We start from the raw sequence: 16,320 nt of genomic DNA on the forward strand, positions 1-16,320 counted from the left end.
TAGAAATAGACATGACCTTTTTTTACATAATAAAAATGTGCAGTGGTACTGATACCTATAATACACATATAAGGAAATATGACATTATATAAAAAATGTTTTAGGACCACATGCACGAAGGACATTCATAAATTCTAATTCCTCCAGCTAGTTAAAACAGGATTCACCTTTATCACATTAGACAACATGTATCAAAAACAAAACAGCATCCAGTCCAGAAAAGTTGAGGATTTTTCTGTAACCCTGTTCAATATTCACTTTACAAAAAAGAGTCTACAGCTTTGCCAGGCTGTTCAGTGGTGCTTTAAGCTAAATGCTAATGCTAATATGGCAATATGTGCACATTGACAATGTTGAGTTGATATTTAGCAGGTATAATGTTTACCATGTTCCTATCTTATTTTAGCATGTTGGAATGCTAACATTTGCTAATTAGCATTAAACAGCACCACCACCTCATTACAACTCATCCAGTATCTGTTTAGATACTGACTTAGAGAGATGGATCAACAGACAACCCGGCATTGCCTTCCCTAAAGCTACGCTGCATAATACACTGATGGGATGCAAACCCACAACAGAGAAAGACAAAAGACAGAGACTAATGGACAGAAGGCATCAGAAAAAGATACTCAGACAAAAACTAATCTCATCCTTCTGCACAGGTCACATTTCACACAGGAAATGGGTTTCTTTCTCTCTTCATTCCTCATTGATTTGTCTTTCACCTTTCCTTGTTATTTCCAGCACTCCCACTTTTCTCCCTCCTTCACATGGATGAATGAATGGATAGAAAATAAAAAAGTGAGCTGAATTTCTTCTGTGTACTTTCAGTTATGTAGAAAAACACTCTGAAAAGCAGAAAAAAGAACAAGTTAAATATAAGTTACCAGCTAGTTTATCTCACTGGACACGTTAAAATTTTGTTCCTGAGCCTTGTCTAAATTTGGTTCGCAACATCTAATATATTCCTGAGTCTGGTTGAAAATAAAATGTGTACTTTCGACTGTGAGATGAAATAGCCAGTAAAACATTAATATCCTGTGTATCCATGTCTGATTTCCTGGGACTTCCCACGCATGGGAATGTTGGTTCTACACTACAACCACCAATAAATAAATAAATAAAATATTATTTATTCTTTTGAATACAGTGTTAAAAAAAACACCATCTTATTTCTACAACTACTAGATGCTCAGCTACACCCTGAAGATAAAGTCATTTGGCATTCTCACCAGAGCAGATGTCATTGAGTTCATTGATTTCTTCTTGAACTCTGAGAAGCAGGAGGCCCTGCAAGATTTCCTGCTGCTGTTCCTCAGCCTCCAACCCGAGAAGCTCCAGGTGATGATCTTTTAATCTCAGCAATGCACGGCCTGGAAGACAGGCGTGCATATGTGAGTATTTATTCGTTTACAAATTGGGTGTGTATTGAGTGTGAATCAGGGGTGCTGAAACCTCAAAAAGATGTATGGGCCTTCTCACCTAACATGCGTGCCAATAAAGCATGAATTGTACCTGATATAGCGTGTTTAATTATGGCTTTTTGGAGCGTGCCCATGTGGGCTGGGTGCTGAGCCTGCACCCACTCCAGCACTTCTTCCACTGACCACAATGACACTCGTTTTGACAGGCCCATCACCCTGCAACCGCATAAGAAACACACTGAAAGGGCAAAACCAGAAAAGTTGAGAGCACAAAAACATTTATTCTGGGGTGAAACATATTAAATATTGTATTAGTTTAAATTGTTTGCCCTTGTGTAAGTGCTCACTCATTAGGTCAAAAGTTTGGATTATGAGAAAATGGATCTTATTTTCATGGGTATGACCATTTGACTAACTCAAGTAGGGCAAGGAACATGACAGTCAGACAACCAGACAGGTTATTTGGAAGGGAAAAAGGAGGCATACAGTAAAATTATTACACAAACTGTATTTTGTAAACATCCATCATAGATCATAGACCGGCTTTGTGATTCAACTTTAACCTACTATACTTGCAGGAGTGCTTCAAGGCAGCATGAGTGTTGCCAAGAGTACCTCATTAGAACAATACTTGGACGGTACTTACTGTAGGTTCCTGGATATGTTTTCTACTGCTCATATTTTTCAATGAAAATAAAACTTAATAGCTCAGCAATTGTTGTGTGTTCCGCTACAATAAAGTGTTATTTTACTTATCAATTAACCTGTCAAAAACTTTTTGAGTTAATGGATAGTTTACTCAAAAGAAATACCTAAAAAAATAGTCAATAACACAAAACCCAAGGTGTCATCTTTAATACAAATGTATTCACTTTAAAATAATATAAAACATCTGAACAAAAAAAATGTTTTAGGCTTATTGTGCTTGATAAATTATTATTTGCTTATTAGTTATTTATTTTCTGTCAAGGGATTAATTGAATTGTTTCAGCACTACTTGTAAAAACCCAATATGACAACCAAATGCTCTGAACAGAAAGAAGAAAAGCTTGTTATAGGTTACTTCACTGGGGACAAACAGCATTGTGTTGATAATAAACGTGAATTAACGTGATTATTAAAGTTAACCACACCAGAATTTGAGCAGAGAGATTCAGCGAACGTGCCGATGTCTCTCTGCAGCGGGAAATTTTGCCTCGGGCACATTAGCTGAGGACACTGGTGTCTGTGATAGACCCGCAAAGGTGAGGAAATGCAATTTTCTCTTACATTTGATGCTTTGGATTACATTTCCTTCTCATGTGGTGTCACCGTCTTACTCAGTATAAGCCTATTTTACAGGGATTCTTTCAAAAACGTCCTGAACATGGTGCTAGCAGCATAGCTGAGCATGGTTGAGGGATTCCTCAGAGCTGAACATAACAGCAAGGTGAATCCAACCAACTGCGACAGTCTGAGGTCAAAAAAGTTCTGCTGTTTTAGTTGTTTCTATGCCTCCGGTTCATTTGGCTCTCCTCCCAGCCATATCCTCTTGGGCTGCACTGCTATAAGGCGGAAACTGCTAAACTGTTGATGTGACCTTTTCAGCTGGCCAGTCTAGTTATTGGGTTATAAATACAAGAATGTAATATCCTGTGTTAATTAAGGGGGGTGCGTGATTGGCCAGGGCTGTAACGAGGTCCCAGAGGAGTAATTGACATACAGACAGTGAAGACCTTTACACCGGGGCAAAGACACAGAGGAGACTTCCCTTCAGAGTCAAAGTGAGCTGTTGGTTTTATGCCTTAGGACAGCATTTCTTAAACAATATGACTCTCAAACTGGGCCCCACGGGGTCTATATCTGCAGGGAAATAAAGAGACTGTATATACACAGCGTGTCTTATTTGCCCTGAACAATTTCATTTCCATGCACACTACCCATTTAAAAGTGAACCGGGACCAGTAAACAAAAGTAATATACTGTAACAAGCAGGGTGTGAAATAGGTATTTTGTACCACTTACTGATTCTCTACTGACTCTCTACTGTGTGTAACTGTAACTTAATAACTAATGTTTACAACTTAAGTCATATGGATGTATTTCTATATTAAACACATTTAACAGCTGAACAGAATAAAGCACTTCTTAACAGAAGTGCTTTAAGTGACGTCTCCTCTTCCACTTGGTGCAAAAATTCACTTCTCGTTTTATCTGTTCCTGCTGTCACCTTTTCCCTCTAGATTGACAATTTTATTGAGCTTCATGGTAGCTAGAGCTGGAGTGAATGTGAGGGAGTTTACAATTTGATTTCATATACAACAAGGGAAACCACATTGTAAGTACAGTTCTGAGGAGTGGTCACAGAAAGGAAAATAAATTGTGTCTGGTGTTGTTGATGTTTATTTCTCTTCTTCCCTGAATGTGACTCGAGTTTTGATATCCTGTCATCCCACCAGGGGTCTTTGGATTGCAAGCAGTGGGAGAGCATTACCCATTATTTCTCTTGTATAGTAATGGGTATAATTAGATGTCTTTCTGTACTATGCCTTCATTCCAGTGTTGATTGCAAAACAATGCTTTTTTGATACCTTAGTTGAGGAATGTAAACATGTTACCTACAAAACCCCACTTTTTATTTTAAAAAAGATGCCAAACTTCTAAAATGTTAAACATTGTCTAAACACAAGCAGCCATATAACTTTGCCTAAATAAAATAAAATCTAAAATCAGAGACACATGGTATTAAAAGAAGTATTTAGGTTCAGAATCCAACCCCAATTGTGACCAATTTACATCCCACAAGGAAATAGCTGAACATTTTCATACATAGTGTAACTTTAAAAAACAAACTCTAATGTTAAAACAGGACATGTTTAAGTTTAAGCAGGTTGTAGTCACCTTCATGCATCCCAATCCTACCATCTTGTGGTGCCTTGCAGAATTACCTCATCTCTTCCTCAAGCTTTAAATTTACGTTTATGTTTAAGTTTAACTTTCTTAAGAATTGGTTCACAGAAACTTCTGCTCTCCAATCTGCAGCTTTTCTCCACTTGGCATGATGCAATTTTCTTTCCCTTTTCTAAGAATGTGTTCTGTTGTAAAAACATTTTATACATTCATCATGCATCACTTCAATCTAAAACTGTATTGCCTTACAGGCACACTGTGAAAGGCTGTGCTCAATAGTGTGTTCTGATGTAAAAACCCATAAGAAACAGACACCCTGGTTGTAAATATTGACTAAATAAGGTGTGGTCTTGTAGGCTGGTCGCTGCCGAATTGAAGCAGTTTCTCTTAAACATATTTTATGTGCTTTACAGATGTGTACCTGTTCAGGTAAAATATGCCAAGTAAAAATATCAAAATTCTGAATAGAGTTTGACGTGTTGTCCAGCTGACAAAAGAAGACAAGCAGTCCACCCAGAAGTTTTACAGTAGGCTAACCCTGCAAACACATCAAACATTCATAACAGACTGTAGGCTGTATCACTGAGTGCACATAACACACTGACATCTTCAGAAACTTTATGAAGGGTTTTGTTCGGTCATACTTTATATTTACCTCCGCCCTGGTCCGTTTGATGTGGATAAAATATTAATGGCGACCCGTGCCTGTTACCTGTTGAAGCGTTACTTTAGGTACATTCCTTTTCCCGGCTCCACCCACCAAGCGGGCGCGCGCTCGATACGCCCTTCTCCCGCACTCCCGTTGGACAGTTATTCGCGATGCCTTCACTTGCTGTAAGAAAAATTGGGATGTCTGTGGTATACGCATAATTGTCCTACATTCCTCAACTATTGACCATGCTACATCTTGTTGACATCTTATAGGGAAACACAAAATTCAGGTGACAGCTAAAAATATAACAGAATATAATGCAGTATTCAGTAGTTTGTTTGTTTTTTTTTTTAGCTTAATTTACTTTTTTTTGGACAATGCACATATGTTTCTTTTATATTTACATGGCATTGCATGTTTTCTTAGTGTGCAAATATACCTTTCTCAGAGTATTTTCATTTGTTGTTTAACATTTTTTTGTTGCAAACTATTTTTCAGAACATTTTAACAATTGCTTTTAATAAGTGATGGGGACAAAATCAGCCAGTTTAAAGAGTGGTGGGGACATGTCCCAGCGTCCCCAGTGGAAAGTACACTGACTAGAATAAGGTCGTGTTTACAACTTGTTTTGAGTCAGTCGATTGCTGAGTTTACGAGGGGTTAATGAATGCATCATCTAATTAGGTGTAGAGCTATAAGTAAAAGCCAAAGACACCTCTGTTCTGTGTTTATTTGTTTCTTGACCTGTTTTCTGTTTCTGTGTTAATGAGTTTAAAACAATATCAGTTCAAATGAGTCCAGTAGCCATCTACACCCAACAGAGGGCGTAAGCGTACAGCAGGTGGAGCAAACTTTCTTCACTTCTCTCAGCTTTGGACCAGCTGCCCGGCATGCAGCGCAAACTTCAGCTGGAGGTTTGTGATGGTCACATGATGATGTTGTGGGTATATTACCCCTCATGTCTGAGCGTGTTCTCCTCTGCAGTGCTGCTGACTGTCTCTGAGAGGGAGAGTGCGTGCATGGTGCAGTATTTCACTCTACTCCGTTTAATTGAATGCAATTTTGAATGACACTGACAGATGCCGAAAGGAGAAAGCCTGGAGTTACAGCGTCAAAACGCAACTTTTTGAGGGGAATTATGAGAAACGTGGAGCTGTAATTTTTATTTCCAATTGACAGCAGACAAGGTGAGAGAGAGAGAATGACTTTTGTTTCTTACTTTACGTCAGTTTGGCATATTATTACAGGTCTAACATAATCTGACAGCAAAATTAAAATACTTGAAATCCTCTTGGTTTTGCAGTGACTGCACCTGTTTTAAACCTCAGTGGACTGTGTGGCACCTGTCATTCCTTTATATTATGTAAAATATACACTGGGGATGCCTTCTATTCAAAAGTAGTTGAATTTTGTACTAAATAATGTTTGGTAGTGACTTGGCCAAAGCTTAGATTAGTGATTAATGCCCCTATGTGTTGAGTGTTAGAGAGGTTAATGGAATTTGTTCAGCATCTGAAAAAGGCTGCAGCACTCTAAAATCACCACATGATTTATTGTTGGTTCCATGTTTGCCACACTTTGAACTTTTAAGGTGACAAACTTGCTGACACATATTAAATATTTATTGCAGTTTGGTTGCATGGCTACAAAGCTGATTTACTGCAGATTATGTTTTAGAGCAAGGCAGGAAATGCAGATTCAATGGTACTCATCTGCAGAAAATTGTTGCTTTGTGTTTCAGCGGTCATGGGTGAAGTATTTCTGCCTTTAATTAACCGAGGAAAATGGGTTACTGTTGCACATGGATGATTGAGCAATGATATGGGATGATTGCCTGTGTTTACAGAGAGCATGTGTTCTCAAGTGCTCCTACTAATTCTAATATATTAAGGAAACAATTACATAATTGCACATCAGGCATGCACTAACTTTTTTTAAATGACATTATGCCACTTGCTCTGTTAAATCACCAATGACCATGGCACTGAGACCACACATGTGGTGGAAAGTAACTTATTTACTTTAAGTATTTCCATTTTATGCTACTTTATACTTCTACTCCTCTAAATCTAATTGGACATAGGCTGTTTCAGGTTACCTTTCAGATTATGATTTTACATTGAAAAACACACACCATGCATTTATAAAATACAATCCATTAAAGATTAAACTAGTGGTTCCCAACCTTTTTGTCTTGTGACCTCTTACAGAGAAGCAGTGTCTGGTTGGGGCTCCTTGTCACGTTTCAGATGTCTATGAGTTGTCAGCAGTTCCTCCAAAGAGACATTTCCTCTCTGAATTTCTCACATGGTTTCTTCCAAACAACTGTTTCATGCTCAAAAAGGAAAAATTATCCAATGTTTCACAAAAAAGTAAAGATTATGGAAAATCTAAATATATACACATTTTTATATATACACACACACACACACACACACACACACATAGATAGATGTGTGTGTGTATGTATCAGAACTTTGTTTCTTTCTTCTTCCTTCCTCCCCCCATTAATGTGACCTTTTGGGGATGCCCGACCCCTAGTTTGGGAACCACTTGACTAAACTTGTTAACTGCATATAAAGATGTTAAAACTAGCTCCACCATGGTCACAGTACAGATCACCAAATAAACAGCAAAACAAGATGTGATGCTGTTCCACCAAAGAGATTATATTTCAGAAGTGGCTTCAAAATATTTATAGCAGTTTGTGTTTTATATTTGCTCCACATAATGATGATGACAAACTTTAGTAGCTACCCTCAAGGTCTGCTCACTGTCAGTTTGTTCATAGTTATAAATGAGAAACAAGCAGAACAAACATGGCTCATAACAGTATTCCAGCCATTCCAGCAATGATTTGTTTGTCAGGTAATGTAAAATGACTTGCCCACGGACATTCAGCTTACTTTCTAGTTAGCAAAGACATGCTGTTGTTGTGATGTTAGCTTTAGTAGCAGTAGAGTTGCAGCTGCCATGTTGTCTTCACAGCAGCAACTTCAGCGACAGTTTGCTAACCCACAACTTAGCTAACGTCAGTTACACTACCTGCTGTGTCGTCGTGTTATTTGTCATGGAATTGGATGTCTTCAGAATCACACCCCACCTTTAATCAATAAAGTTCAAGATCAAGCAAAGATCGAGCTATTTCCTCAGTAATGGCTGAAAAAAAACTATGCTGTCTTTGCCAATTGGTACCTTTTTAAGTGAGCTTGCAAATTTGCATAATGTCCAGGGAAATTACGTTTTCAGTAAAGCTGTATTAATTGATTTTTTGGCCACTTGGGGGTTAGTGGACATATTATTGCCTCAGAAATTTGAAATGGCCAACATATTTGCAAACAGTTGCCTATTTAAACATGCAGCAGAAACATTAGCATTCATTTAGTTATAATTGTTATACTATAAAAGCTACATATAATAATATGGATTAGTGAAGCTTTAAGGGATAATTCTGTGTGAACTATTTTACATATTTCTTTCCTATTAATCTGGACTGTCCTTAAAGTGAAAACATGCTAATGTGGAGGTCCAGCACATTCAAGTGGACAGAATAATATTAACACTTGACTACATTTGTGCGTCAAATGGTTCATAAGATATAAGTGCACACAGCCGGCATCTTTTTGGCTTGTTGTCATGCTGCATCTTGAACTGTTTGTAGTGATTGGATGGAGCTCCAAGATGCAAAGCCTCCAGTCATTTGAGGGATGAATGAAGTGAAAATCCACTTTCCACAATAGTTCAGTCACATTAAATCACCGGATTTAATCTCTCTCAGCTGTTTAATCAGATCAGATGCAAACCTGGATGGAGAGAAAATACTGAAAGAAAGTCATCAAGGTAGAGTACATTTTGTCAAAGGTTGTGACTTCTGTGTTTATGCTCCTTACACTAGGTGTGAATGTTTAGGGTTGAGTGTAAGCAATAGTTTTCTTTTGACACTTATGGTCAGTGCTGCTGTAATGTACAGGCAGTTTGTATCATCTGGCCCTTTAAATCTGACACATACACTGCATATTCACTGTGTTGTGTTATTTATTATATTATTGTTCATAGTTGCAGAGATAGCTAGCACAGAGAGACTGGTGACCCTCTGCTTTCCCACCATCCTCTGGCTCTGACTAACAAAGACCAACTCAATGTGAGATAAACTGTTTAATCCCACAAAACTGTAATCAGAGGATAACTCACCTCATGCACTAACCTCCCCTCACACAGAAAAACACACACTCTGTAGACACAGTCACATACACAAACACATGCAGGAGTGTACCACGAGTTTACTTGGATCTCCTAGCAGCCCTAATGGTTCCTGCCCTGCCTCAGTCTAAATGTCAACCTGACTCCTCCATCTCCTTCTTAATGAGAAAGTCCAGACTGAGCGCTTTTTAACGACTTTGTCAAACACTCACAGATCTGCGTCTGGAGCTTGTGGGACTTAGACACCTATTGACTCCTAACTGCAGCAAATTTAATTTTATACTTCAGAGATGTCTATGTCTGACACAGCCTCTCCCCAGTCACTAGTCTTATCTATTTGTTCTGTGTTCTCTATCACTTTATCCATACGCCCACCATATTTGTTTAACATCACGTGTGGCGTGGGAAACTAGAAACCCAAACTAGAAGAGCAAATGTGCTCAGCTCAGAGTAAATAGTCTGGTGCAGGGCTGCGATGTAATGTGACTTGACAAACTCAATCTCCCCAAAAAGCACTGAAGGTTGTTCATCTAGGGAGCAACTGATTGTGAATCATTCATTCAAAGTCTTCATCAAATGTGAAATTCAATGTGCTTTTAATAAAAAAATGAGTTATGCCAATATAGATTACATACGAGATCTGCAGTAGCTCACCAATAGCTGCACCTGCTGGATGACATTGTCACAAGATGACAAGATGGAATTACTTCTTCTGATGATAAGTGGCTACTGAAAGATTTTCCTTTCCCAGGAAATGTTTTCGTTAGATTTATGTGCCGATTGGGCCAATGGGTTTGAAAGGAGGACATGTTGAAATCCTGCCATAACCACATCTCTCACCTCTCATAATTCACATGTAGTTAAATACTTGGGATGCATACATCACAGCCGCTAAAGATACAGTTACGGTTCTGGAGCAAATTTTTTATGAGTCAAATGTAAGCAAACTGCAGGAAATTATTTCAAGACTACACTTTTATAAATGAAGCCCTAAGAGAGTGACACATTTTCATGGCTCCACCTGCAATGGGACTTAAGCTATTTGTATTCGTATTCTTGCCACATTCTAGCTGTATTTGGATCTTCTTCAAAAGTGAGGGTACAAGGGAATAGGAGATCAACTGAAACATTTGTGCCAGTTCTGTAGTGATTTGGTCATTATACTACACTTATGGGAAATGATTTATCATCATCTGTGTTCTAATGCTATGTTTAAAATAACTAGTTTCCAACTTATAAATAGCAACACATTAAAGTCATAATTACAACTGGGAAGCTTGCATATATCTGACTTGGTGTTTAATAATAGAGAAGAGCTTTAAATAAATAAACATGGAGGCTTCACATCCAGAAAAGTCCAGAATTCAAGGTAATTAAACCCAAATTCAATGGATATAGTGTTATATTGTCAATGCACAGTATTTTTAACCCTTACATGACCTGCACTGCAATCACACAACCATCTTGAGTTTTATGACGGTGTAAAAATTGCAAGTTAACATGAAAATCGTTCCCAACTTTACCATCTCTCCCATTAAATATGAGTACAGCACAATCCTCACCTATGGTGCAGGAAATCTATGCTCACTTTGATTGACAGGATGAGGAGTTCAGGTTATAACCACTGTTCATTTGTGTTGAAAGAAGCCAGTTAGTTTTTGGGGGGGCATCTGAACAGAACACTCTGGCCTGGAAACACCTCAGGATCCAACAGGAAGGGCTGGAGGACATGTTTATGAGGAAGGACATGTGCACTACTTTGCTTATTCTGCTGCCACTGCAACCCAGCTAAACAGTGGAAAATGGATATGTTAAAATATGGATGCATCATTTCAGCCAATTATCTATCAGCTCTATATTTGTTGAGTAACCATTTCCATTTGGGCTGATGCTCAAACACTGTGCCATGTTTTGGAAATACTGGCAGAGCAGTTAGGTTGTGTAAATGGGCCCTTTAATGTTGTTTGACTGGGCTAATAATGACATGTTTACCTCTTCTGATGCAACACTATGAAAAAAAACAGCAGCCACTTCCACACATATCCTCATGGCTAGGGTGAAATGAAAGGTCGATCAGTTCTTTCTTAGCCCATGACAGACGTTTTCACAAAGTTTTATGCACATTCATTCATAGCTTTCTTTTTAGAATATTCTTCTTGAAAGCAAACATGGGGCAAAAACACAACCTCAGTCCAAGAGAGAAACGAATCACATAATACTGGTCTAGAGACAGCCACAATCCTCCTACCGCAAGGATTTCCTTCTGTATGTTTGCCTTGGACTGTGTGTGTGAGAGAGAGAGAGAGAGAGAGAGAGAGACAGTTTTTCATCTCAGTTTCTCCAAATCTCCAGACCTGTACTGGTGATATTGAATGCCATTCATCCAAAAGATTAGGGTTGAGATCCAGCTATTGTCATGTCATTCACATCATTTTTATATTCCTCAAACAATTCAGGAAGATCCTGGAAGAAACTATTCCCATCAGGATTGAAATGTTTTATAATAGGATGATACATTTTTATTGATTTACTCTAAGGGAACTAGAAGACCCAAACCATGCAAGCATCTACATTTGTTAGTTCTTCCAACCATGTACTATTTTTTTCTTTTATTTGTCATATGTACCTTTTGTGAAAGAGCAAGCAGTAAAAGATTTGAGTTGGTTGAGGATAGACGACAGTGTCTTGCAATGTATAACTAATTCAGTGGATCGTACTGTGTGTGTCTTTTCTTTTCAGCCAAGTGGAGATGGAGAACAAGGCCATGTATCTGAGTACATATGAAGAGAGAGAAAACGGCTCTATGTATGAAGAGGCCTATGATGGACACAACTTGTCCAAACTCAACCTGTGTGATGAAGGTAAGGAGGGGAGTTGAGACTTGGGAGAGTTTAATAGTTGGAAGCTGGAAACACTGAGCTGAACACAAGACTTGAGAGTTTCACCCAAAATATGGTTGTTTCAAAGAAGAAGATTTTACCTGGATTTAAGGGCATACTCACACTAGACGATCCATACTGTGTCCGAGCACCCCCAAAGTCTGGTTCATTTGACCAGTGTGATCGCTCCGCGCCATGCCTGGGCATAGTACAAGGCAACCGGGCCTAGTGTGAGTACACCCTAAATCTGCATGCACTCAAAATATGTCCTGCTGCAATGAGAAACTGACCATGGTATTTTAAGTATGACATGAACAGCTCTGAATTCTTCTGGTAATAGAAACATTTGAAAAATTAACAGTTCAGTTAAGCACCAGAATCCCTTCAAGTGGGTAAAAATTCTTTATTTGTGCCTGGTTCTTGGTCTGTATTACTTTCTTCTTTTGCTCATCGTCTGCTACTGCAGAGTAGACCATCTGCTTCATGTTTACACTGGCACGCGCATGCCCAGTGTAGCTACCTGAACGGCCACTAGATGAGTGTTTTCAGTCGTTCTAAAATATAGACAGTGATCAACTCTGATACGGTGCTAAAACGCTGCTGTGGACGGAGAAGATCATTTTCGTTATAAAACTGTTTTAAAAACATAGCAGTGTGGATGTAGCCTCACATTACCCCACTCCTCTCTCTACTCCTCTCATGTCAACCCAACCGTTTTCCCCGTAAATCTCCCATATTTTTAACCTTTATAAAGTCAAATAAAAAACCTTCTGGCCGTATTTAAAGTGTTTGCTATTCTCTCCTCTGGTAAAGTCGGTGGTAGCATGTAAATTAAAAATGAAAACAATCCACTGAAATGATATAGGGCCTATAGCCTACTAATGGCAAACCATATGAAATTCTAATGAATATAGTAGCCTATGTAATATTAATAATTGACTGTATAATATGGAATTTACATTGTAGCCTATTTTTTATTTATTTACTTATTTTCAAATCTCATTGAAGGCAGTTATAACTCCTCTCTGTAGCCCTTCTCTGCTTGTCTCTCCACTCCTCTCTCTCCCCCCTAAAGCCCACAGAACCTGCCTGAGCTTTCCAGAACAAAAAGCAGCTACTTCAGAGTTTATCATCGACTCATGATGTCTGTGTTCCTTTATCTCCTAAATATTTTGGCTACAGCCTTTTTTGTTGCAGTTTTTATGGTTGTAGTAAATTTATAAAGATGCTGTTTGTTCTGTTTTTGTAGTTTATTCCACAGGAAAGCTATATTTGTTAAGCTGTAAGATGTTCATAGTAACCAGGCAAAGGCTGCTATAGTTTAAGTCTCTAACACAGATTGAGCGGAATTTGTTGCCCATGTTTCCTGGCTATAAAATAAACAGTTGTCATTTCATGATACTTTATCATCTGTTAACTTTAACACTTAATACATTGTTTTTAGGACCAATTAAATAAATATACTGTATACTGTATACTGTATAATGCTACATGATTAAAAAAAAGGCTCCAAATAGACCCAGTGATCAGTGATCGGTATCGGCCGATGCTGCTTTCAGCAATAGGTGATCGGCCCAAAAAATCGTGATCGGAGCACCTCTAAGTAAAACTACAGATTTGTTGCATTGCAAACTGAGATTTAAAAAGCTACAGTGTGTGTGTGTGCGTGTGTGTGTGTGTGTGTGTGTGTGCGCGGGCTGTGTGTGTAGGTACAGAAGTCTAACATGACTTAGATGCAGATCATCACACAGCATGAGTGATTTTCAGAAAGGGACTTTCTGCAGAACCATATGTTCGTGAGCACAGAAACGGCCACACACACTTACAACCAATACAGACTCAGTCAAGTACACCAACGCACACACACACAAGAAGAAGCAATGCTGTCATCGCTTGGCAGTCTCTCTCCTCTCGCTGATGGTCGTCTATGAAAGCCAGGAATGTCCAGGAGCAACATCTGCATGTGTGTGTACAGGTGCAGCTGCAACACATCCACAGTTGACCCCGTGGTGTTCTCAGGTTTCGACCCACGGCTCTGCAAGTTTGGTGGGAAAGTCTTAACTGAACATTAACTGGAGTATTTGTTGACATTTTAATAGAAAGTGGACAATGGCCTCACAAATCCTAGAACATTTTCACACCTCGTTCAATTAGACAAGATATTGCCAGCCATTTCTTAGTTTATTTTATTGGGGTGTAGTAGAAAAGACTATAAACTAAGCAGTCCAGAGATTTCTATGAGATTGTGATCTCATGATTCACACAACTACAGGGCCACAGTGCATTATGAGTCTGACTTGTGTATATGAATTATAACAGCACATTACAATTAATTTAACAATGATATGTTAATGTTTAAAATCTACACACATACATTTGTGCCTTTTAGAGCATTTTCTGTTTTTTGGGGGGGAAACGGTGAGCTGTGCTCACACATGTAATCATGTCATCTACCAATCACAGAGTGACTTCCCAGCCTTTTAATGGAATTTGTGACACTTATGTACACCATATGTATTTGTTACAGTAAAAGGAACAACGCCCTGTCCTTTTAAAGTCACTAATTTCACCATAAACTGCCAAATACGCAGACATTGCCAGTAACTGACTGGAAATAAACAGAAATGTATTTTTGCACCTCCAAGTTTACTAATAAAAGAAGCCTCCAAGTTTGCTAATCCCCGTCTAATCTGCTTATTAAATTCGTAGTCTAAACAGTATGTTGACAACGCCGTCAGCAGACAGACATGATCCAGAGAGAACATACAGCAGTGCAATAATGTAATTTCCGAACATGTTTCCAGTGTCTTGATGAATGAATATTGAACTTCTGTCTCTCTAACGTCATTTGGAAAAGCTCACTAAACATCATCATCATCAGTTTTATCGTCTTATTTTCAGCAGGATGCATTTTTGCTGTGCTGCTTTTCTGTGAAATCCAGCATTGGTCGGGTTTTATGCAACAGTATAAATTTATTACACAACATATCAAGCTTTATAAAGTAGCCGTTTTAAGTACAGTACAGTGTAACAAAACTCTCAGGAAATGGACACACACAAACAATTAGTAAAATAATATATCAACCGAAAATTAAATGACAAATATTTTGATAATGAAGAAATTGTTGGGCTTATATATGGTTTCTTACATTTTATAGGGTAAACGTTAATCAATTAATTGAAAATAACAGCCAATACAAGTGCTCGAAAATTGTGGGAAATATGCTTATTCACTTTCACAAGAGTTAGAAGCGAAGATCGATTTTGTGTCTGTGCATTAAGTATGAAGCTGAAGTAAGGAGGCGATTAGCCTAGTTTAGTACAAAGAGTGGAAGCAGGGGGAAACAGCTAGCCTGGCTGTCCAAAGTTCAAACCTTAGCCTACCAGCACTTCTTAATGTGTTTGTTTAATCTGAACAAGAACAGTAAAATGACAGTTGTGTGATTTACAAGCTACGTCTTGGCAAAAAAACTATCACAATGTCCACTTCCAGTCTTTTATGCTAAATTAATCACCTCCCTGCTCTAGCTTTAGAAATAAGAGTGGTATTGAATTGATCTTCCCATCCAGTTCTTGGAACAACAGCAAACAAGCCTTTTAAAAGAAATGCTGAACTGTTTAAAGTCCTTTAAACTTTTCATGCATGTCTTACACAGAAAACGATGTGATCATTTCCCCCCTTAAGCTCCAGAATGCGGGATTTATTTTCCTGTCTAAGTTTTTATGAAGGTGTTTGTATGTGTGGTTGTTTGTCTCTTTAATATTTGTTTTGAAGTTCAGCATGAGTTCAATTTAAGAGTCAGACTAGCTTTGAGTGCAATCTCTGTTTCTATACATTCCAACCATTTGACACACACATCTGAGCCAGCTGTGTTTGTCTTACGCTGGAGGAGTGTGTGTTCTTCATCATAGAGAGGGTGTGTGTGTGTGTGTGTGTGTGTGTGTGTTTGTGCGCGCGCGCGTGTGCATGTGCGTGTGCGTGTGCATGCGTGCATCAGTAACAATCCACCAGTGTCCACTGACAGATTGTCATGGTCCAAATGAAACCATGTTGTTAGGAGGTTGCGCTGCAGAATCAGTATTTACATTTAAAGTAGCAAATACTCGCTAACTAAAGCATTTTGAAGGTCTTTTTTTGCCTATTTTAAACCATAATGACAAGATCAAAGTTTAAGGAATGGATTAAATATTAGTTTGTCTGTTTGTTGTAGTGTTACTTTCTAACATTAGCATGTCTGGCTACGTTGCATTAATAACTTAGCATTTCCTCCAA

The 16,320-nt window shown here is 38.4% G+C and overlaps 1 protein-coding gene and 1 pseudogene across 2 annotated transcripts; one reads left to right on the forward strand and one right to left on the reverse strand.

Annotated features, from left to right (window-relative positions):
- Nucleotides 1–76: 76 nt before the first annotated feature.
- On the reverse strand, nt 77–5,100 carry LOC119908679 (sterile alpha motif domain-containing protein 12-like). Of its 2 annotated transcripts, none has more exons than XM_038726506.1 (4): nt 4,972–5,100; nt 1,519–1,643; nt 1,236–1,376; nt 77–851 (listed from the first exon to the last, which is right to left on the reverse strand). In XM_038726506.1, the coding sequence occupies exons 2-4, from the start codon at nt 1,637–1,639 to the stop codon at nt 835–837; spliced, it is 279 nt and encodes a 92-aa protein (XP_038582434.1). In that variant the 5' UTR covers nt 1,640–1,643; nt 4,972–5,100; the 3' UTR covers nt 77–834. The 2 variants fall into 2 exon arrangements, with proteins under 2 accessions (XP_038582434.1, XP_038582435.1); XM_038726507.1 differs by having other exon boundaries at nt 4,961–5,052.
- Nucleotides 5,101–5,933: 833 nt separating this feature from the next.
- Nucleotides 5,934–16,320, forward strand: part of LOC119909484 — a 47,278-nt pseudogene continuing 36,891 nt past the window's right edge.

This window comes from Micropterus salmoides, unplaced genomic scaffold, assembly GCF_014851395.1.
Source record: "Micropterus salmoides isolate LMB-PRFRI ecotype aquatic unplaced genomic scaffold, ASM1485139v1 Ms_hic_scaffold_18, whole genome shotgun sequence".
In the NCBI taxonomy this organism is placed as follows: Eukaryota; Metazoa; Chordata; class Actinopteri; order Centrarchiformes; family Centrarchidae; genus Micropterus; species Micropterus salmoides.